Source organism: Lytechinus pictus, chromosome 5, assembly GCF_037042905.1.
Source record: "Lytechinus pictus isolate F3 Inbred chromosome 5, Lp3.0, whole genome shotgun sequence".
NCBI classification, from domain to species: Eukaryota; Metazoa; Echinodermata; class Echinoidea; order Temnopleuroida; family Toxopneustidae; genus Lytechinus; species Lytechinus pictus.
The window spans coordinates 26,244,581-26,268,647 of NC_087249.1; the positions used below are offsets into that span (position 1 = coordinate 26,244,581).

At 33.8% G+C, this 24,067-nt stretch overlaps 2 protein-coding genes and 1 non-coding gene across 6 annotated transcripts in view; 2 read left to right on the forward strand and 1 right to left on the reverse strand.

The window, feature by feature from the left end:
- The first annotated feature begins 1,185 nt into the window (after positions 1-1,185).
- LOC129262207 (bifunctional peptidase and arginyl-hydroxylase JMJD5-like) lies at positions 1,186-14,906 on the forward strand. 3 transcript variants are annotated; one of them, XM_064100115.1, is made up of 9 exons: positions 1,186-1,265; positions 3,290-3,529; positions 4,107-4,259; positions 4,994-5,145; positions 5,776-5,945; positions 7,648-7,802; positions 8,848-9,015; positions 9,749-9,854; positions 10,675-14,906. In XM_064100115.1, exons 2-9 carry the CDS (start codon positions 3,333-3,335, stop codon positions 10,897-10,899), a joined length of 1,326 nt encoding a protein of 441 aa, XP_063956185.1. In that variant the 5' UTR covers positions 1,186-1,265; positions 3,290-3,332; the 3' UTR covers positions 10,900-14,906. The 3 variants fall into 3 exon arrangements, with proteins under 3 accessions (XP_063956185.1, XP_063956186.1, XP_063956187.1); XM_064100116.1 differs by lacking the exon at positions 1,186-1,265 and adding an exon at positions 1,272-1,322; XM_064100117.1 differs by lacking the exons at positions 1,186-1,265; positions 3,290-3,529; positions 4,107-4,259 and adding an exon at positions 4,586-4,768 and having other exon boundaries at positions 4,965-5,145.
- LOC129262628 (Z30 small nucleolar RNA) lies at positions 6,705-6,803 on the forward strand. The gene has a single exon (XR_008584665.1). It is a non-coding gene; the product is annotated as a Z30 small nucleolar RNA (small nucleolar RNA).
- A 231-nt stretch (positions 14,907-15,137) lies between the features above and the next one.
- LOC129261611 (mucosa-associated lymphoid tissue lymphoma translocation protein 1-like) overlaps positions 15,138-24,067 on the reverse strand; it is a 37,662-nt gene continuing 28,732 nt past the window's right edge. The window contains exons 15-17 of one of the 2 annotated variants that reach the window (XR_010293710.1): positions 23,417-23,494; positions 21,000-22,265; positions 15,138-19,729 (exon numbers count right to left, since the gene is read on the reverse strand). Coding sequence is in view for 1 of the 2 variants with exons in the window: in XM_064100111.1 (XP_063956181.1) it covers positions 22,080-22,265; positions 23,417-23,494 (264 nt within the window). In the remaining variant the exon portion in view is untranslated. Of the gene's footprint in view, positions 22,266-23,416; positions 23,495-24,067 lie in introns of both variants that reach the window. The other variant, XM_064100111.1, reaches the window with a different exon arrangement.

A 24,067-nucleotide genomic window follows, 5' to 3' on the forward strand; every position in this document is an offset into this window, starting at 1 on the left:
AGTTGAACCTTCCATGCCAACATGAACACCTTTTTTATCCATATTTGTAATAATAGGGAGTTGAAGCATGTTCATGTTCCCAAACTCATTCCAGATAGTTATATCTTATCACATGAAAAAAATATATGTTTATTCTTCTTTACTGCAGAATGAACATATTAGTTGTCATTTTAAATAAATATAAATATTTTTGTGTATATAATATTGTTTAACGTTTTTATATTGAAATTCTCTGAGTCTGCTGTTCAGAGTGGTTAGATTTTTTTATGTTTTTTGTTACTTGTATATTGTACTTTTCCTCCAGCTTTTTAAATGCCAGGGTATATATCCGTTCTTTTTTTGACGGTGATGTCTTGTAAGGCAAAAATCCTACACTTTAATTGATAATCCAAAATTAAATCACTATCTTTGATACTTATTTGACCCTCTACTTGGTAGATTAAAGGTAGCCCTCTTTTTCAGGGAGTCCTTCCAAAAGTATATATATATATACATATATACCGTAATTTATATATTTTTTTTATACAAATTTCGAAATTTCAAAACGATAAATGCTCGTACGGTACTGACCCCCACCTCCCGGATTACCAAGACTTTGTACTTGTATTACTTGGTGATCCGCACCCCGGGATCCGCACTACCTTATTAACCCATCAATCTGGTCTCCCATCTGAAGTGAATAATAGTCTGCTCCTCAAATCTCTCTTTTTTTCCTACATAAAATCCCGCATGAAAGTTTTGTATCAGAGTCGAGTCGAGTCTGTGCGCGCGCGTGCGCCTGCAGACTATTAGGCATAGCTATTAAAGCGACCGCACACCTTACGATTGGTCTGCGACTCAATTTTGGAATAAAACGTAGTAGAATTTGATGCTAATATTGAGACTTGGAATATCTTACTGTGTTTTGTTCCAAATCATCGCACGAATAGCTATGTTCAAATCTGTGACTATGCTATCATCCTAATTAGAATAAAATCAAATTTAATATCTAGTCGTAATGACGTCACATAGCAGTCGTAAGACTGCGCTACGATTTGAAACTAATTTGGCCTTTACTCGAACATAAAGACTTGCAATCTTTAAAAATTGTTATATTAGTATTCTTTAAATTAATCTTAACCTCAAATAAAATTATATGTTCCATTCACATTTTCAGAAAACGAGCAAAATGCGATTTGTTCCAAAATCGGATCGCGAACAGTCGTAAGGTGTGCGGTGGCCTTTAGGCATCGCATCGGGAAAGCTTGTCGTCTATGCCTATCGAGGTAAGAGTACTAAGATTATTTTGAAAACGTTATAGAATCACAGGAGAATGGTTTGTTGTAAGTGATAAATGAATAAGGATTTAAAATTATTATAATTGCGGGACGAAGCCTTTGTGAGTGTGAGTCGGGGGTAGGTACCGGTACACAGTGACTAAAGAAAAGCTAACGTTATGACGAGGATGAACGAGTGTGAGTCCCACACGTTTAAAAATTTGTACCGGTATTAAGGCCAGCGTCTTCTTTCCTTTAATCGGGGCCGTACGACTACGTCTACGAGCCGCACGCGCACTAGCGTTGAGGACTGTATGAAGGTTAAAAAAATTGGTTAATAAAAAGGTGAAAAATTAAAGGTTAGACCGATCTCGTGTAGATCCCTCGATCCGTTTGTCAACAAAGCAAATACAAAGTCAATAGCCAATCAATAGGTCTGACCCTTGGCTTGACCGCTTCGTTATGACGTATCTTCGATTAGCGATGTTACAAAATGCCGTTTTGAAGAACAATTTATAGGCCTAACTTAGATAAAAATTATTATTTAACAAATACTAAAATTTAATACGTGATTGAATGATTATTATAATAATTACTTTTAATCAAGTTTCAAATTTCATTATTTGTTAAATAATTATTTTTATCTATAGGCCTAAATTGTTCTTCAAAACGGCATTTGAACCGCGGTTCAAAATTTGCATTAAAATGAATTCACGCTCGCAGGTAAGTCTTGCTTCGCAAAATACGCAAACATTTCCACTTTTACAGTATTCCTTAATAACAAACCATTAATTTTTCCTATAATTACTAAACTCAGTATTACTATTACATTTACAGTTGAGGTCAGAAGTTTACATACACCCAGGAAATTCAAAGAAAAGTTGACACTTGCCAAACATAAAATTTACTGTATCTCATAAAATATTTGTGCTATCATGACGAATTTGATATTAAACCTTTTTTCATCACATTGCTTTGTCATCAGGAGCTGAAAAATATTTAGGCATTATTTTCCCCCCCAAAAAAATCATATTTCAGACAAACTAAAAATAAAAACTTGACAAAACATTTCATATTTGTGCTAGTTACTTCTCAACACAAACATTTCAGATTAACTTTTTTGTTCAGTGGTGACATATCATGATAGAAAATGTAATATATAACTCATAGATTTGACATTAATGTATTTCTATGAAACTATGTTTGAAATATAACAAAGAATAGAATACATTTGGCATGAATATTACTTTTTTTCGTCAAAGAAAATTCCACCTAAACTATACTTTAATCCCAAACCCAATGGCATCCCAATCATGTGAAAGAGCTTTTTATGCTCATTCATTCGTCATGGTAGTATTTATATTTCTCAAGATAGAGTAAATTTTACAATGTTTGGCAAGCAAATAAATTTCACTGAATTCCATGGGTAATGTAAACTCAACTGCATTTTGATATCAAACATGAATAAGTTATAGTAGAAAATGAATTAATTTTCCATTCGTTATTATTTCACTAGTTGTAAATTGCATCAATCATATCACTATGTTTATTCATGATTTGTGTCTTACCTTTGTATAATTATAGTTTTTTCTATGTTTCTGTGAGCTACCTATTTGATGTTGAAACTTATTCAGTTCCATTGAAAAGTTGTAATGATGGGGTTTCCCGTGAGATCATTTCATGAGACAGGCAGGCCAGTCAAGGTTCTCAACATTGTGTAAAAGGTTCAGGCACTGCTCCAAGAAGACTGGACATTCCTCTTTGATGTTGATGTGTAGCGCTAAAAAAAAAATCACTTATGGATAAACCAAGTTGGGTTTATGGGAAAGTTTAACTTCAACGATGAGTTATCATGTAAAATACTAGAGATTATATTAAAGAATACTTTCATCTCAAGACAACTAAAAAAATGACATAAAAATACATGTTGTAGAGTTGTGTGACATTATCCAAGTGCATCTTTTGAAGCCGATGGATAGCATTCAAGGTGGATTGATATGTAAACCTTTGTTTTTATCATTTGCTCCATGCAGGCTTATAATTCAATGTTATTGATCATCAATCTTTGCTTCAAAGATGACATCTGTTGGATTTGCTCCATGCCCTCTAATTTACCAGATGGTTTTCCTGTTGATGTGTAACTATCCTGGCATTGGGGCCTCTATACCCAGTCAGCATGAGACAATACAAAGTACACCTCGTGTTGTTCCCAAAAGAAATAATGAACATGTTCCAAATCTTCCGGGTCATTTGAAACCATTAGGGTCTCATAGGTGAGTGGCACAGGGGATCGTTTCTTATAACTTGTTATAATAACAAATTTGTAATAACAGTTTAAATCTACTGAAATCATTCAATCTGATTGTCTAATAGTAAACTTGTTATAGAAATTATGCGTTTGTTATCATGACAAGCGGATATGAAACGTAGCCATGGTTGGCATTAATGACAGTTATTACATGTATAATGCTGGTATTTTGGAATACTATTCATACTATTGACCAGGGTTTGCCTGTTGAAGTTTGAAGTAATGCCGACAGGACTCAAAATTTCCAAGTACTGTTTGTTTATCATTGAAAGTTTGATGGAATAACAGATCTCTAGAACTGAAGTCACAAGGAATGTGCCTAAAACACAGTCAGTAGGCATGATTAATGGAAAATATATTAGCTAGTGTAAACTGATCATACTGTCAATGTTTCTTTATTATGATTTTCAGGTTGCATTTCTTAATGCTGTTCATGAGTTGCAAATAACTGGTTATCTGTTTTTGTGTTATACCCCAATTGTTTTCCTGTTGTAATGTAGTGGAAGGGAATTTCCTATAACCTTAATGTCTTTGTTTATTAGGCCCCCAGAGGATCCTGGGATCGATGTCCTTCACAGAGTTCCAGATCCTTTAGACTTCTTCAATAATTACGTCAAGGATGGAAAGCCTGTGATCTTCAAAGGAGCTGCCCAGAATATGGATTCGTATAAGCTATGGACAGACAAGTATCTCAGGTAAAGTAGTGATTGATTAAATCACTACATGATCAACCACCATTTTTAATGGACATATACATATAAGTATATACCTCACTGATACACTGTATTGTGCAATTGAAGAACCATCCCTTTGGTATCCTGAACCCTTCTTCTAGGTACCCTTAATTAATGATCTAATCCCATCCAATAAAACCTGTATTGTTAAAGGTTAGGGAACCCCCTTCCCAGAATTTAAACCCCCCCTTTTGTCCTAATTCAAACAAAGCAATAAGACCTTTTTTCCAAAGACCCTTCCATTGTAATTCGTGTGGAGTATATGCCTGGAATGTGGTTATATAAATTGGTGTGCACCCAATATCTAGGGAGAGAGAGGGTCGGGACATCGCAGTGTGAACATCTACATCTTGACTATTCACTTCACATCTGTACAAATACAGACGTTCAAAAAGCTTTAGTACATGATGGTGAATTTTGATGACAGATCCAAAAATATGGACTCTTACAGACCATGGACAAATAGTGAGGTAAATGCCCAAATTCCATGGCCATTTTCTACAGTATATTGAGATGTTCATTTGCAAGTATGGTTAATGTAACTTCAACCAGAGTTGTAAGTTGTTTGTTTATTTAATGAATATACATTGTATATTTTTTAAGGTAGAAATTGTCCCAAGTTGAATACAGTTCAACCATATAATACTTAATTTATTCAACCTCCAGCTGTTTTGGGGCCTATTTTTCTTTTCCAGTGAACACTATGGTCATCTGAATGTGGAGGTTGAGGAAGGAAAGAAGGAGAACAGGTCCAAGGAACTTTGGCAGATGTCCTTGTCACAGTACATTCAGAGATACCAGAAGGAAGATGTCTATCTGGTCACTGATGTGCCTCCAGAGATGTCAGGTAAGTCTTGCTTCCTGCTCCTGTAGACAGTGTCGAAATGTCAGTTTTCAATTATGAGATTTGAAAGATGTCTATCTGTTCCTTGATGTGCCTCCAGAGATGTCGGGTAAGTCTTGCTTCCTGCTCCTGTAGACAGTGCAGGAATATCAGTTTTCAAGAATTAGCCTTGGAAGATGTGTATCTGGTCACTAATGTGCTTCCAGAGATGTCAGGTTAATCGTGCTTCCTGATTATGTTGACAGTGTGGGAATGTAAGTTTTCAGGAATAAGCATGAATATGGGGCCCAAGAAAAATGAGAAACCGGTGGACCATTAAATTTGAGTTTGTAATGGTTGCTTTTGATATGATTATTTTCTGGAATGAACATAGAATCCTGAAAACTAGAGGGATAAAAAAGCCCAAAGAAATCTTGTTTTTCATGTCCGTCTATGTACACTTATGTTTCTTTTGTATTTCTATGCACAACATGAAAGAGCACTGAGTGAAAATTCAGTTTTTGTATGGTGAAAATATATCTATTAATCACCAAAAGATAAAACGGGAAGGGAGAATGAAAATTTCCCTGATGCTTTTAACAGTTACGCCTCGTGCAAGAATAAAAAATTCTTTGAAACTTTTGCTTCCTACAGATGAGTTTTGCCTGCTAAGATGTCTTCTCTGCGGTGGATTCTCTACATCGTTATTGGATACCATCATGTGGTACAGCAGTGGAGGAACCAAGTCTGTTCTTCACTTTGATAATGTTGACAACATCAACTGCATCATGGATGGGAGAAAGGAATTCTTTTTAGTTGATAAGGTAAAGCATTACTATAAGGGATACCAATATTTTGCTATGAATATCCATTTTATATATTCACTAGATAGACCGTATACATATGACATAATCTCACAGCGCCCACCCCTCAGAGGATATAGGAATATGGATATAAAGTCATCAGAGATGTACCAGCTGCCTATCACCAATGCATGCAAGGCAATTGCTTCAGTCTCTAAGATGGTGGCACAATGTTACAAGGTCAATGCATACGGTCTATTAGCATTTCTGACACATGTATACACCCCTTTCTACAATTTTCTTATACAGAAGCATTTGCGCATTAAATTTTACATACAGAATTGAAAAGTTCCAATATTACAGCCCTCACAGTAAGCCATCTGGGCCCTGTTGCTTCAAAGTTACCATTATGGTAACTTTGCCATCCAATGGTAACTTGTATGGAATCCTTGATTTTGATTGGCTGTTTTGATCAGCGTTACCATTGAATGGCAAAGTTACCATAGTCACTTTTATGCAACAGGGCCCAGGAAGATAAGGCTTTTTTTTTTTTTTAATTGCCTTAGACCCATGACTAATGTTGAAAATGGGGAATTTCCAGGGCAGCCAGGTAGTTGTGGTGGCCACTCAAGAATGCTATCAACTTCATTGCCTTAATTTAAGACAAGCTTTGCTACATTGTGTAGTAGTGATATTGAAGCATAGTGGTGTATTATCTTGACTGACTAAAGCTTGTGGGTCCAAGACCCAGCACAAAACAATGAAATCAGTTTTCATAGCAGCGATGATGATTGAAGTCAATGCCTGACCTGATATGGTTTGTGTCTAAACTAAACCTTGATCAGTAGATGACTCATATTTAATCTTCTCTCTGAGCTGCAGAATAGGGAGAAATAGGTGTTTAATCTTTGAATAAAGTTTTATTGTCATAAGATTGCATTGTGGAAGACACTGTCTCAAAATTAATTTGTAATCATCTGCTGAGGGTCGTGTGCACTATACACAGACATTAATGTATGGGACTGGACATAATTGGTCTGCTCATAGTTTCAGCAGGGTTTTACTTGGGGGGGGGGTGTTATTATGAAAGTGAATTTATATGAAGAGCAATCCTTTAGAATGGGTCATTTTATCTATGATATACTTGAGAAAAATGACTTCACAGTTTTTAATTGAAAAGCTCAGTTTTTGTAAATAAACAAATAATCATTAAGCTTATTAGTGTTTTAACTTTTTGTTATAAATGAGCCTTGGGACAAAAACATGTATTGATTATTGAAGTATGCATCAATATACTAGCTAAATGACATGTAAGTGTGAATTGATCCATAAAATGTGCAAAAACCGTGTTGGTTTTTTTTTTTTCAGACCCAAGATTCAAAATCCCCTTGTGAATTCAAGTCAAATTTTGAAAAGCTTGTTACTTCTAAGCTAAAATCTTCCCTTGATCAACTTAGTTTCAAAGTAAGGTATAATCTCAAATCTGTATTTTAAATAAAAAGCCTGTTACTTCTAAGATAAAACCATCCCTTAATCAACTTAGTTTCAAAGTAAGGTATAATCTCATATCTGTATTTTGAATAAAAAGCCTGTTACTTCTAAGATAAAACCATCCCTTAATCAACTTAGTTTCAATGTAAGGTATAGTCTCAAATCTGTATTTTAAATAAAAAGGTGACCTACATTATATTAGATCCTCTGTTTGTTTATTTTTTTTTTTCAGAAAGAAGAATCAAGTATCAAGATTGATCATCCAGACCAGTCATTTAGCGGTGTCGATGTAGACAGAGTGGATCTTACCAAGTACCCTGGACTGGGCCAGGTTCCTTGGTACAATGTCACTATGGAGAAAGGGGACTGTCTCTTCATACCGTACAGGTCAGTGAAAAGAATTACAGACAGTACTAGATTTATTTGCCTATTGGTATCTGGGAACTGTTTTATATAGAGGTATTAAAGGAGAATGAAACCCTTGAAACCAGCTGAATCCATATCAAAGAGAAAAATCAAAGAAACATATTGTTGAAAGTTTGAGGAAGATTGGATGAATAATAAGAAAGTTATGAGCATTTGAATATTGAGATCACTAATGCCATGTAGATCCTCCCATTGGCAATGCGACCAAGATCTGTGATGTCACACACGTACAACTCCCTCATTACTTTAGTACTTATTTCACTTATATTCTCACTTTTATAGAGTCTTTCACAAGGTGAGGTGTTCTCTTTATGTGAGGACAAGTACAGAGGTTTCACAACATTATATCATTGATGAATCGTTTGTCATATGATTAGAATGAGCAAAAAGATATGTTTTGGGGTATATTTTCAGTGTCCAAAAGGGGAGAGTTGTTCATCTGTGACATCATAGATCTTGGTCGCATTGCCAATGGGATGATCTCCATAGCATCAGTGATCTCGACATTCAAATGCTCATAACTCTTCTATTGCTAGTCCTATTTTACTCAAACTTTCGTTGATCTGTTTCTTTGATTTTTCTGTTTTCACACAAGCTATCTTGTTCCAAAGGTTTCATTCTCCTTTAATGTAACTTAAAATTTGATGATTGAATTCCCAGTGAGTTGAATTTGTTATGTAGCCCGTCTTCTCATTGGTCAGATCATGCGCAGGGAAAATTCACTACTGCATAATCAGCAAAGTGATGAGGTGGTAAATAGCAGGGTGGTGCTCAAAGAGTCATATTTATCGCTTTGTTAAAAAATATATATGTATATGAAATTCTTTCTATCAATTTATTGGGTTTTCAGGGTGGGTTGAGGTCCAATTGTTATTTATTTCAGATTTAAGTTGTGTGAGGCCAAAGTTTCTGCCACAGACCGTATTTTAATTACCACTAATGTATAAACTGGATTATGGTGTAAATTTTTTTATCAAATTTAAACCATCTTTTGTTGTTTCTTTAGGTGGTTTCATGCTGTTCGGTCATGGGGAAGAAATCTTGCGGTAAATGTTTGGTTCCTCCATCAGCTGTGGTTCAATAAAGCAGATTGTTCAGATGATCTCTCTACGTTACCAGAATATGAGGCTCTGAGCAGCTTCAAAACTAGAGCAAGTTCCTTTGAATTATTGAGGTATGTGTAGCTTGAATATTTCATATATATGTATCTGTTACTTTAAGGGGATCCAACCCAAATGAAAATTTGTTTTAAAAGAATGTGCGAAATATGTGGACTGAAGTAGATAAATTTGAACGAAATTGGATAACTATTAGAGAGTTGTGAAGTTTAAATAGAAATTGTAATCACTATACCTATGAGGATCTGATGATTTCAAATTGGATGCATACTTGTAGATTGATGTCACTCTGACACTAGTTAAGGACAGTTACTTCATTGCTCTAACACAAAAATTGTTTTTCGTTCATGCAGACATATATAATAATGTTTCTGTTTATGTAATATATTGATTACCGGGGGGGGGGGGGGGGTTGATAGTAACGAGAACACCACAAAATTTTTATTATTGGGCTCTGGACAGTTTGGACACTTATCCAGTTGATGCTTGTAATGAAATTTTACAAGTCAATGGATATGTAGACTTTTGCACATTGTATACACATACTCAATTTGGTATACATGTAAAGGGGGAAGTAGGGATTAACCCTCCCCCCCCCCCTTGTCATAATACCCTGGGACCAGTCACCGCCCCCTGATAGTGTAGTTTTTGGGTGCCTTTACAATATTTTTTAATCTGCTGTTTGTTTTACTATCTCGGGTAGTAATTTCCTATCAAGGTAGTGTGATAGTGATTTAGAAAATAATTCTTGAATATACACTTATCAAAATGTCTTGCTTGTTCTGACAGGTCTGAAATAGCCAATTTGATTATTGAAAATGGTGGGTTAATTACAACAAAGGAGATGTATTCAATAGGTCTTTTCCAACAGTCAACAGAACAGCAAATATCACAGGTTAGTAGTGCATCACTATCCCTTCAAGAGTAATGCTAGCAATATCTGTTGTTAGACCCCAAGTAGTTTGCTTCTTCATTTCTTTCTTGGAGTATCTCTTCTTTCTAATCTATAGTATAAATACAAACTTCCAGGTGGTTATTTCATTGGATTCTGTTTGAAGACAGTTTTAAGCTAGTACCACATGTGGCATTTATGCATAAGTATCAACTCAAGCATCAACTCCAAAACCCACATCCAAACCATGCACAAATTAATCATGGTTTTTTTTCTCCCATGTTTTGTTAACATCCATCCTTGAAACAAAGCATTGGTCTTATAGATTTAAGCCCCAATTTTTCACTTTGAGATATATTCACATTCTAGAATTCTATGGCAAATGTGTTCCCAGCCAATGATATTCCATCTTATTAGGTGCTTATAACATTGCATATAGTATGAAAGTTGACATTAATGACAAACTTTATGAAAATCTGTCAAAGTCATCAACCTGATACATACATTATGTGTGTATGTATATATATATACATACACACATATTAATGTATGTATTAGGTAGATGACTTTGACAGATTTTCATAAAGTGAAGAAAAAAAAAAAAAATATATATATACACTTGGTGTAGTATTAGTTAAAGTTTCCAAAAATGCTCAATGCCAGGGCAGAGCATTAGATTTTTTCATACCTTGCTTTGTCTGCTCATGGCAGTTTCAACACCAAGGGCATGACCCGCCTGTAGCAGCCTAAGCAAGGTATACACTGTATGTATATGTATTGAATATCCTAACAAAGTAACCCAATCTATAATATTTTTTCACAGCTCTTTCATTCCCTAGATAAGAACAAAGATGAAAGATTGTCATTAGAGGAAGCATACTCAGAGTCTTTCTTGGAAGCATGTAGGTCAGCAAATATAAGGAACGATGATGAGGGGGAGGAGCGGGAGGGTGGACATCAAGATGATGATGTAAAAGAAGATGACGATGAAAGAGGGAATGAAATAGAGCAGTCAACTGTCGGAGAAGATGAGCATGAGGAGTTATGACATTCATGTCATCGGTTTTTTTTTTAAAGGTACAATGTCGGTTGCCATTTGAAATTTGTGATGAAACAAGACCTTTCCTTTGTAGCATAGAGGTAAACAATCGCTTAAGTAATACCCAATCTAGATTATTGTTGCATGCATATTTCGGTAAAAACACTGACCAAGAACCAAAAAGAAATTTCTTTCATATTTGTATCTTAAGCCACTGCAAACCATCGTGTTGCAGTGCCCCGAATAGAAAATTTCATAAGGAATCTACCCGTCTATGCACCCGATCCTCATTGTTCTCCACTTTCCACTAATCTCAGGATCTACGCAAATTATTATAATTCAAGAACTCATGTATCTTCTCATATGAACTAGGAATATGAGATGTATCTTCAGTTGACAAATCATGTCACGAAGGATGGTTGTCCAAACGTACATAATTTATGGAATTAGTTTCTTTTGTACTCGGGGATGAAGATATCATTAGTCTATCCAAGTATTTTCCCTATAATTCCTTTTTTATATGTTGAGGCATTGAAATTTTCAGATTTTCTAATGTGGGTAATAACCCTAAAGCATGTTTTACTTCAATCAAATAACCAAACTTTATTGTTATTGAGCAGTTATCACATGCAGATTTGTAAGTGTATGTACATGGGTTTAAGAATTGTTTCAGCGACAGAAATTGAAAATTCTGTCAACCAAATCTAGATTGGCGGGGGGGGGGGGGGTCAGATCCACCTCAACATTTTTGTTTTTTTGCAATGCAAATGTGTGGCACAAAAACTTTTGCAGTCATATTACATCATTTTTTTTTCTTTAACCCTAAAAATAATAGTTATTTTTTATGCCTAAAGTGTTAAGAGAGGGGGCTCATCCAGGGGGCATTTTTGATATTCTAAAACCAAAGCAATGTCTTGTAATATAATTATGTTGTTACTTATGCATGCATGTGTATGTAACGCAGGTCATGTAATCATAGTATCAAATACTTCATGAATACTTGCGTCTGTAAATGAGATCACTTTCTAGTATTATTATATGCACTCAAGTGGCCAAATGACCTGCAAGTGAATCAAATTCACTATTGAAGAATGCAAATACTCATTCCAGCTCAAATTCCTTTCTTCATATGGTTGACATTGTGTATATATTGTTATGCTTGTTCAAAATAAAGTACCTTGATTTGTCTGTAAGAGTCTAGTATACATGTTAGTAGCTTGGAGAATATACTTTCATAATTTCTGAGGAAACTTGATTATGTTCATAACTGAAATCTCCATGATAAATTGTGCATTTTTATTGAGTTGTAGGCTTGTACATGGTGGTTTTTATATTTTTATATATTTTATGATATAAGGAGTAAATAATGAGAATGTGTGTATTTGTATATATGTGTTTCAAAGTAAAACTATTTTCAGTTTAAAATACAGGGTTAGGAATACTTGTGTATTTTATACATATCATTTTATATATATATATATATATATATGTATGTACAGTATGTATAGCTCCATATAAATATATATAGCTCCATTTTCTTTTATTATGCAGTATTGTACTTGCAATGTGTATAATCAACATTGGTGTCAAGTGTAGGCCTACTGAATATTGCAAAGATATTTTTTTGAAGTAGGGAATATGATGAGGCGTTGTAGACTGTCAGAACTCAGAATTGTGTTTTTGTCTACATTGAATTCCTGTTATTCCAAGGTTAAGGAGTAATTTAATCTAAATAATTTGGATGCTGATACTTCATGAAACTATTTCAGGTTACATCAGTGGCGTACAGATTGGGGGCTTGAGGGGGTGCTTGCCCCACCCCCAACCCCCCCCAAAAAAAAAAATGAAATATGATTATATTTTCTGAGTATTATGTCAAAATCTATCATAAAATTTGATTTTTTTTTTTTTTAAATAATAGTGAAGAAATTTTTGCTTGCTCGCAACTTTTTATAAATTTTGCCCGATGCACCATATCTGGCCTCCTCAAAATTTTTGGTTCATTACGCCACTGGGTGACATTTGTTATTCCAAAGGTTCATAAGACAAAAACATGCAAATCGCTTATATATGTTTATGTATTCCTCAAAAAGCTGTGAGTACCAGAATCGGAAGCCTAGCTTAGTCAGGTTATATAGGAGAACCTTGGAGACCTAACAAAGTGGATATATGCACTATATAAATACCCTATATTTTTGTTTGTATATTAATGCTCCTTTTGGTAACATACAGTACATGAACAGTGGTACAGTAGATTTTTGCAATATTTCTTTCTTTTGAAAATCTATATTTTGCAAATTTACAGATACAAAGAGACTAGTACTGTAATAATGATGTGGTAACTGGGGATCGTATTTGTCATCTGCAAAAATAATAATGCAGCTTCAGCATTTCACTGACATGTTAATTGTGATGCAACTTATTTTAATTTCACATTCATTTCCTTTAAGACATAGATGAAAAATTATTTCACTTTTACCTCGACTACATGAATTGCAGCTTTCTCAGCCAAAATACTGAAATACTGTTACTGATAACTTACTTCTCTTGTATTTCTAAATAATGCAGTATTATAAGGCATATATGAACATGGTATTAATTTTTTTTTTTTTTCAAGTAAATTTTTCATCACCAAATTCGATCTTAACCAATTGAGTGCTTATAAATTACAGTTGCCAGTAAAAATCAATTTCAAATGCTCATATTGACACATACATGTACTAGTACTCAGTTTCCAATGTTATGATTTCATGATAGGCTGTGTATAATCCTGGCATGTGTTCTCAGATTTGGAATAGAAATTGACTTAAGTTTGTAAATATTCATTTGTGAAAAAGGAAATTTGTTTGAGAACTGGATTATTCTCCATGCATTTGGCAAGCCCATAGACACACTTATTAACCCTTAACGTGCCATGAACACATACCTGTGCATCCAATGGAGTGCCACGAACACATTTTCGTGCAACGATCATACAGCTATTGTTATGCCTATTGCATTTTGAGGAGTGCATTGCATGAATGAGTGATTCCATTGTTCAGTTCAGCTTATGGTCAACAGGTTTAACATAATTGTCTCATGAGTGATTCTCTTCTTTTATAAATAAAACATTTAAATATAGACTCTTTGAAAAAAAAGTGGCACTCCCTGATTACAGTGAATGGCACATTAAGAGTTAAAAAACGTCAATAATAGACTTCTGAATTTACATTACTATTAATCAATTTTTCATGTTTTCTCATCTATTTATTAAAAATGAATTGTATTTCATTTGTATTGTTTTCCCTCTACAAGTAATCTAAGCCTATATGTATTGGGGGAAAAATCCAATAAGATGATACATAGAATTAACAAGATTTTCATTAATTCTAACTGTTTTCGATGAAAAATATATAATGGGTTTACATACATGTACTGTTATTAATTGTGGTGAAAATTGCTTTATGCTGGTTGATGAAATTTAACTTATTAATCTAAAGGATATCTATCAAATTTGATTATTGTTACATACAGATATATATTAGTATTACAATTTCATCTTTATTGAGAGTTAGAAATACTTTAGAAGAGGTATTTAAGACCAATTTGACCTCGTTGAAAGTGGATTTTTTATTATGAATTTTAACCAGAGATCCATCTTAAAAAGAGTTGATCTCTCTCAAATATGGAAAGCCATTGACATGATTTTCACCTAGGTTGAATGTACATTGTTCCTCCATAAAGAAAAAATCAAGTTCATGGTCGGTCATAACAGTGACCACTTTTAATGAATGATTTTATCACTAGCTTTCCATAGTCAAGACTGATTTCATCAATCACAACTCTTTGTAACAGGGCAGCCAAATCTCAAAGTCTTAAAGAAAGTGTTGCTTTGCTATGTTTTGACTTGTGGATAGTAAAGATCTTCAAATAAAGTCCAAGCCCTTTGGGAGTGCATAAAGGTTGTATATCAGATAAGATATGCACTACACAAGAACTATATTGATATTATTAATAAATTTTATAGTAAACTGCAAGGTGCATATATATATTGTGTTTTTGTCCGTGTTTAAGTGTTGTTAAAGCATTTTAAAACATTAAGCACTGATTTCTACATGTACATGATGCAGAATCATATTAGGGCAACACATCTATCTTTATTATCATAATATTGACATTCTATTCTGAATGTAAATGTGTAAAAAAAAATGTGCTGGTAAGAAATAGAATTCAAACACAATAGAAAGAAACAATATACAAGATTGATTAGAATTTCAATTAATCTATATATTTATCAACAAATTTTACAATTTCTTATATTTCTACAAATTGGTCAAAAATAGCATCAAGAATATAGTTTAACTACATATAAAAGTATATAATCGCTCAATTCACATATAATGATGGACATATCACCCTTACATCTCGCTCTATATTTATAAGGCTAGAATACAGTTCCAAGAGTATGAGTTCAACCTATATACAAGCTTTGTTTAGACTTCATTAAACTATAACTCCTTTCTGCAAAACTTGAAGGTAGAGGGTTTCATGCTATTTTGAAAGATTACATTTTGCTATTGAATCGTTAAGCTTTATAGGACCTATTCAAATCTTCTATTTTTATTGTGGGATCTACCTAGTAACGATTAATTGCATGCTAAAATTTTATAGCTGAAAACATGTTAGTGAACTCCGGGGCACAGCAGGATTGGACACAGCATACATGTATACTTCTTGCCAAAAATAGCATCAAGAATATAGTTTAACTACATAGAGAAGTATATAATCGCTCAATTCACATATAATGATGGACATATCACCCTTACCTCTCGCTCTATATTTATAAGGCTAGAATACAGTTCCAAGAGTATGAGTTCAGCTTTGTTTAGACTTTTCATTAAACTATAACTCCTTTCTGCGAAACTTGAAGGTAGAGGGTTTCATGCTATTTTGAAAGATTACATTTTGCTATTGAATCGTTAAGCTTTATAGGACCTATTCAAATCTTCTATTTTTATTGGGGGATCTACCTAGTAATAATCAATTGCATGCTAAAATTTTATAGCTGAAAACATGTTAGCGAACTCCGGGGCACAGCAGGATTGGACACAGCATACATGTATACTTCTTGCCAAAAATAGCATCAAGAATATAGTTTAACTACATAGAGAAGTATATAATCGCTCAATTCACATATAATGATGGACATATCACCCTTACCTCTCGCTCTATATTTAAGGCTAGAATACAGTTCCAAGAGTATGAGTTCAACCTATATACAAGCTTTGTTTAGACTTTTCATTAAACTATAACTCCTCTCTGCAAAACTTGAAGGTAGAGGGTTTCATGCTATTTTAAAATACATTTTGCTATTGAATCGTTAAGCTTTATAGGACCTATTCAAATCTTCTATTTTTATTGGGGGATCTACCTAGTAATAATCAATTGCATGCTAAAATTTTATAGCTGAAAACATGTTAGCGAACTCCGGGGCACAGCAGGTTTGGACACAGCATATACTTCTTGCCAAGCAGAGAATATGGATTAATCGTTCATTTATTGCTCATTCACTTGTTTTTCTGATTTGTTTTGGATGTCAAGCATTTAATTTATTTCATGTAAACCTACATGTAGTGATAATACTAAAGTCAATATGTACATGTAAACCTTGCAATTTAGCAAATGAACACGTTATTCATTATTCAATGTGTAACAATGTGCATCTCTAGATATTCAAATCAACACTGCAAAATATTACATTCTAGATACATTTCACCGAACAGTACCTTAACCAGTTGACTACTGAATTGTGTAAAGTCCTATATACACTTTGTCCAGGGATCACCTGGTTTGCAGAAGGAAAAAGGTTAATAAGTTGTAGTCACAGTTGGTCATGTCTTCCTGCAGGAATCCTACTCAGCCCCCCCCCCCCCCTCCTTGAACCTTATACGAAAAGACTAAACAAGAGGGATCTGGAAAGCAGACATGAACCCCTTAATTTTTCAAAGCCAGAAAAAATGGTGGTCACAATTTCTGTTAGGCCTACCTGAATATCTCTTAAACTACAAACAATTACAAATATAGTGTTCAGAAATCATAGGTGTATTTTGAGGTAGATTAAAAAGAGTTTGATTATAAAGATTCATAATGTGAAGAGCATTTATTTTTTCTGTTATGGTTATGACAATAGCAGTATTTGTTTTTATATAGCGCTCATCACATCAGGACAAGGCCAGTTAACACTTGAATTAAGAAGTATTGATTCTCCTTAAGTCTTATTTTGGCTCAGCCCTAAAATCAAAGAGGAAATCAAATATTGGTAAAAATTAAGGTTTGAAAGCAAAAAATATTCAATTCAATTCATATCCTACGAGAGAGAAAGTCATAGAATTGAAGAATTTAAAATATTTTTTTAGAAAGGAATGAGAAGAAAATTGAAATACATTAAAATACATAAATAAATATTAAAACCATCTTGAATGCTTCAAAGGGAGCAGACAATCGATAAAGAAGTTATGAATGTTTGAAAAATGAGGTCACTAAGGCTATTTTCATCTCAAATTGGCAACTGGGTGAGTAAATTGCGGCAAGCGGGTCAGACAACATTCCCACTGAGAAGTAAGCAAAGTAAAACAGATAACATATTGTTATAAATCTTCATAAAAGAAATATGATAATGGGTAAAAATATATTTTGAAAATGACATTTTAAACAATATGAATATTGGATCGAAGGAAAGGATTGGTCCACTCCCTACATCACAATGACATCATCCGTGTGGTCAACTTGAAACCCCGGAAGGCATGGTAATTGCAACTTCTTCTTTGTCTGATTTTGTCTAACTTTCACTTGAATAGCTGCTAATCTCATTTTTCTACGTGTTTTTTTCAAATAGCTATTCACAGGGTTGGATTCCCCCTTAGATAAAAACAATTTCTTCTCCTCCAGAAGTTGAACTAGAGAGAAAGTTCTTTGTCCCATTACACAAAACCTTATTGATTGTATTACCCATTTTCAATATTGATTGAACATTGAGGTCAATACAATTGATCATAAAAACTTGTAATATGATCAATCACTGAGCTTTAACAATGGAGCCCTGTTGAGATTCAGGGTTAAAATAGACATGTATTGACAGCACAAGGGGGGGGGGGGGTTATATTGTTTCAATAATTAATTTAAATATTCATTAATTTCAAAATATTCTTTCAAATAAAGAATGCATAATTCATATTAATTTCATAATTTACATTTTAAAAAATACTTTGTTATGCAAGCCGAAAATCAGGGGAAAATCAATTATACAATTTTAATTGATTTCATATATATATATCATAGCTCTCTATATTTTTTATACACTATTAAAACCAATGTGAGAATTTTAATACTAGACTATATATATATGTATATTCTACATTGTGCAAAGATGCTTATAAACAGTGAAGTGCATCATTTGAATATTATGAAAAATCATTCAATTCATTAAAAAAATGTACCTCTGACAAATCTTTCAAAAATCTTCTAAAAACTTTTTGATTTAACTCTTAGCTCTTTATGCGCCTTGAGCACTCTACAGAGTGGATTTGGCGCTTTATAAGTCACATTATTATTATTAATTATTATTTTAAAAAATAGAATGCACTCCCATCACAGAAAAAAAAATCAGTATGTAGTTCATATCACAAAATACATAGGAAAAGTAGATCACTCTGTCATAATACTATGTCTGATTTTCCTAAATGTAGAATTGATGCTTGGATATCAGATGTAGACTGCAGGGTGATCTGACATTAGCATAGATTTGCCCAATGTATTTATGGAGAGATGGGTGGAGCAACATTACCGCATTAAAGTTAATAATTCTATTTTCTTTTAATTCATGATGAACATACATATGTAATTATGTAAAACTGTCAGAGTGAATTGTCTATTGATTCATTAGTCAAGTGTAAATGAGGAATGTCTGGATGTATTCTATTAGTATTCTAATCTTGCTAGTAGAATGATTCATTTTTGGGGCAGAATTAAGGCATGAAGGAAATAATGAAAGAAAAATTCTAGAAAAATCATCCATAGCAAGAATGTGCATCTCTCAACATAATAATTACAAAATGAATAATTTGATATTTGTGATCTTCATTTGGTCTCCAAAAAAATAAATGAATATACATGTAATGTAATTCATGACAGAATTCATTTTTACATGATCTTGTTTATAACACTTAAACAGGTACTTCACCTCTAGATCATAAAATGATGTTGATTTAATAAAAAATACACAAGTATGAACAAAGACATAAAGAAAAAAGATTTTACAATAGAAATATCGTAGACCTTTTAAGTTTGAAATTGTTTCCAAAACCTCAAACAAAGTTACTTCAAGTCTGAGTGTGTGATAATGTCACAAAACCCCACATTTTCTTTTTCATTTCATAACATGAAATGAACAATAAATAAATAATCTACTCTAGGAATGTAAAATGTGGTTTAACATAACAGAATGTGTAATCCAATTAAATAATATATTGGATTGAGTTGGATCATGGGTACAAAGGCAATGGCTAAATGGGAATGTGAGACATATAACCATTGACATGGACATCTAAGGAAAACAGGAATTATGTGCGCTGGAAAGATGCTCCAGTGGAATATGATAACCATACAATCACTTGAAAATATGAAGTTTATGCAATTTCTATATACAGTGCGAGTCAGAGAAATGTTACACTTTTTGAATTAAGTATTTTTAAAGAAAATGTGGGATTCAGAGAGAATTTCTAGCATGTATGGATAGAGTAAATATTCCTTAGTCCCTTGGTAAAATTTGTTTCAGTGTTGTTTTGGTTGAGTGCACAACAGCCTTTGTTTGAAAAAGTGTCAAAACCCATTTGCGCCAATTAAGTCAGGTGATTAGGCCTACCTGCTTAAACAGACAAAAGCATTCACACAAACAATGACAATTGACATTTCTGAAAATGCTATTGTAAATACATGTATATTGGTCAACCCTTTACAGAGCTGTACGAGGTACACCTCGGAACTGTGGAAGCGTTGGTATGACAATTTGTTAGCAGAGTCATAAGTAACTAGTGGTCTACTAATATTAGTCTGTATCTTTGTCTTTTTCGAGACAAGTTACTCATTTTGCCATATGTAAATATTTCCATTGTACTTTTCACTTATTGCTTAACCACTTGTTTTAGGTATTCATTGTTTGTTCCTAGTTATCAGCGTGATTTGTTTTTCTCCTTTTCGACTGTTTATACTTTATTTGTTCTTTGTTTATTCCAGAATTATCTTTGTATGTTTGTCTTGATGTATATTACATGTATGTTATTTGTTGATATGGACCTCTGCATATGCAGCTGTGTCTGGAATAAAGTCTTGAATTGAAAAAACGAGCGTAAAGTTTATGCATATGTTATACCTTGGTCACATTTGTTCTACGGCGAGTCGAAAACAGCCGTTTTATTAATTTTTATTCAAACCACCTTTATGTAGCTGGTACCAAAAAGATGTTAAAACGGCTGTTTTAGACTCGCCGTACGGCCGCCGTAGAACAAATGTGACCAAGGTATTATTTATCAAGAAAAATAAACAAGAGAACCCGTAAATCGATAAATTATCTTCACTGAAAAGCTCCTTTTCATTGTCATTTTGGCCACAACTTGGACAAAGCTTCTTGCCTTCAAATCTTCCACATGCTGCTCTGATGATGTGCTGCTGCAAGTCATCCAGATCTGCAGGTAGGGTGCTCTACACTTTTGACTTCAGGTACCCCAAGACGAAGACAGGCAGACACTTCGCAGGGCCATGGCAGCGATGCTTCATCGAGCTCAGAAGTGCATTGAGAGAAATTGACAACATGTGGAAGATTTGAAGGCAAGAAGCTTTGTCCAAATTGTGGCCAAAATGACACTGAAAAGGAGCTTTTCAGTGAAGATAATTTATTGATTTACTGGTTCTCTTGTTTATTTTACTTACAAACGCTGCTTAAGCTTTACGCTCATTGTTTGTGTGAATGCTTTTGTCTCTGTTTCAGCAGGTAGGCATAATCACCTGACTTGGCGCAAATGGGTTTTGACACTTTTTCAAACAATGGCTGTTGTGCACTCGACCATAACAACAACACTGAAACAAATTTTACCAAGTGACAAAGGAATATTCACTCTATCCATACATGCTAGAAATTCTTTCTGAATCCCAATGTTCTTTAAAAAATAATTACTTTAAAAAGTGTAACATTTTTTCTGACTAGCACTGTATACTCCCCTATGCATCTCAAAGTAAAAAACTGGTTTGACATTATTTCTGTAAAGAGTGCTCATCTAGAATAACTGGTCCTAAACCCGGGCAGCCTCACGATAAAACATTAGCTGTTAAATGGCAGATTATATTCAGCATTGAATTGCAGTTGGCTACAATTTGCCGACCCTGGAATCTAAAAAGTATTGGAAAATACTGCAATAAAAATCCCTTCAACGAAGCACAGCTAACTTGCTGTCTCATCATCGTAATTTTGCAAACACAGCTGCAGTGAAAACCAAGGGTAATTGACAACACTAATTAACGGGTAAACACTCAAATGGGGCCCTAACACAAAGCTTAGCAATCATAGTAGAGTGCTTTTTTACAATTGATTGCACCGACTACAATGTACAGTGAATCGTCCAAATCAAGCTAACAGTTGTTACGCAACCCTGGTATCAAATCCCCATAAAAGCCCAGCACACACTATGCGATACGATGCGACACAATTTTTTTAAATAAAATCGCATTTTGCAGTAAATGTGAAGGTTCCAAAAAGTAAAATTATTTTATTTATAAAATCATTAATTTAGCTTTGCGGCAAGCCCTGTGGTCGGAGTAAAGTCCAACTTGGCTTCAAGTCAATGATGACATCATTACGATTTGAAATTGAATTTGAATTTATTCCTACAGTGAGGCTCGAAGTAGACTGGATTTTGAATTCAGTAGTCCTTACCATTATTCTGAACTCTGATTGCTAAGATTTTATCGGCTGGAATGTTGATCTCAAATGTTATTGCAATTTATTTGATATTTAGATCGCAAGGAATCACATAGTGTGCGCTTGGATTAAGATATTCACTACCATGAAGAGCTTTATCAGTAACAGAAGCAGCTTAAACTTTGTTATTCAATCAGATGGAAGCCAGTGCAGTTCATGAGAGGAGCAGAGAAACGTCTCTTCACATGAGTGAGTTGGATGTCGTGGAGTCTGGATATTCAGTCTCCGTAAACGAGTCTTCTACGCCATCGTCCTCCATGAGCCACACCTGGGATATTAGAGGGCGCTCTATCTTGATGCCTACAGAGTCCTGGAAACGCTTGCCTTGGAATTCATAGTTCACAATCAGGGTGAAGGTGAAGTCTTCCTGTAACAATATAAGAAATGATAGTGATTGCAATAAATGTATTATTATCAATGAGAGTTTTTTTGTATTTAAAATATTAAGGCCCATATTCTAAAGTCAGGTTTAATTTAAACTCTGGTCTATTGTTGTGGTTTAACTATGGAAAGCCACTTGTGACATAAATTTCTAACAGTAGAGGTTCAATTTATCAGTTCATTTGACTTCACAAACATTATCAACTATCTGGGAAGGATGAATAAGATAGCTATCTTCACCATTAAAGAATTAGGTAAGAGAACGGTAAACACGAGAAGCATTCAATGCAAACAATTTTGAGATATTTGGCTTCCCATAATTACAGCACATAGTAAGACCACGGTCAAGTTAAACCCGATTTCAGAAAACAGGCCAAAGTGTATGAAATAGCATGGCATTCATACCACACAAGGTATTTCAAAGAACTTAATAATTTTGAAGTTTTGCATTGAATATTCAATCTATTAGACACAACTAAAGTAGAAAAATTTGGGCTGATTGTTGATGAAATAATCATTAACCAGGGATGAAATTTTCAGACTAACATCTTAGTTCAGACTATTTCAACATACTTTCAGCCATATAAAATAGCTTTTTCATGCAGAAAGGGGTTATTCTGAATGGTTTTCAGACTTTTTTATCAAGCCTAGGTGGCATCCCTGAAATTAATCCACTTTACATGTATCTGTGGATATTCAAAAATGACAATGAACCTACCCCCACCCTCATAAATGTTTTTAAAAATACTGGCTCAATAAAAACATAGATTTAAATTTCAAGTGGTGAAGGTGTGTTCATCAAGTATTAAGACCAAATTCAAAGATATTGGGTTAAATCCTTAAAATTGCAATGGTAAACTCAATCTACATATTGCATTTACTGTATGGAATTTATTTTTTTAATTTTCAAAAGGCCTTAAATTGTCAACATATTGAGACGTAAAAAAATCAATAACTCTTATCAAGGGAGCAAGTTAAAATCAACTGTGAATCAATGTTACTACACATCAATGACGTTCTCAGACATTACTTGGAAAAAAATTATTATGAAAAAGTAGCAAAAGGTGATGTTGCCAATTTGAATTTACAGATCATGTTCTGAAATAGATAAACAAATAAGAAGTATCATCCACTTACCCGTCTCTCAATCCTTTGGATGTTTTCTATTGTTGCTTTGTAGAAGGGTAGCTGACACTGTCTTCCATTAGCATCAGGCTGGTTAATATGAAGGCCAAAAAAAAGAGAGATAGTACAAAAATATGATTTGTGTTCAGTAAGTCAAAACTATCCCGCAATTTTATTTTGAAATAAAGATGGCATAGAAACCTACTGTCGCCAAATCAGAATTTCATAATTTATAGGCAAAGTTTATGCTGTCCCTTCCCTTGGCTTTCCCTTTTCATAATAGGATTGGTAACAATCAGTCATGAACTTTTTTGTTTTTTCAATTCATTTTTTCATTAAGCATGATCAAATGGCTTGTTCCTTCCCTCGCTTTATGAAAGAGTCTAGAAAATTAATCTCTAATAGCTGTAAAAGAACTTTGCACAAGATTACTTCATTTTTTTAAACTAATCGTTTTCTTGAACAAGCTTAAAATTGTACCATTCAAGTAAACGAAAACAATGGTCAAAATTACAAGAATTAATGACTAACTATTTAGTCTACATCGCAAATTCAAACATATATGTATATCAGAAAACTGAAGCTCCAAGCAAGAACAATATAATATAACTCATTTTGGGGGCTGACACAGGATTTCATGCATGAGGGGCACAAAAAGTTGGA

Coding starts and splice junctions, on each gene's coding strand:
- LOC129262207 (XM_064100115.1), top strand. CDS start 3,333: ATGACATCTGTTGGATTTGCTCCATGCCCTCTAATTTACCAGATGGTT. Junction 3,530..4,106: donor AAACCATTAGGGTCTCATAG/GTGAGTGGCACA, acceptor TTTGTTTATTAG/GCCCCCAGAGGATCCTGGGA. Junction 9,016..9,748: donor AGTTCCTTTGAATTATTGAG/GTATGTGTAGCT, acceptor TTGTTCTGACAG/GTCTGAAATAGCCAATTTGA.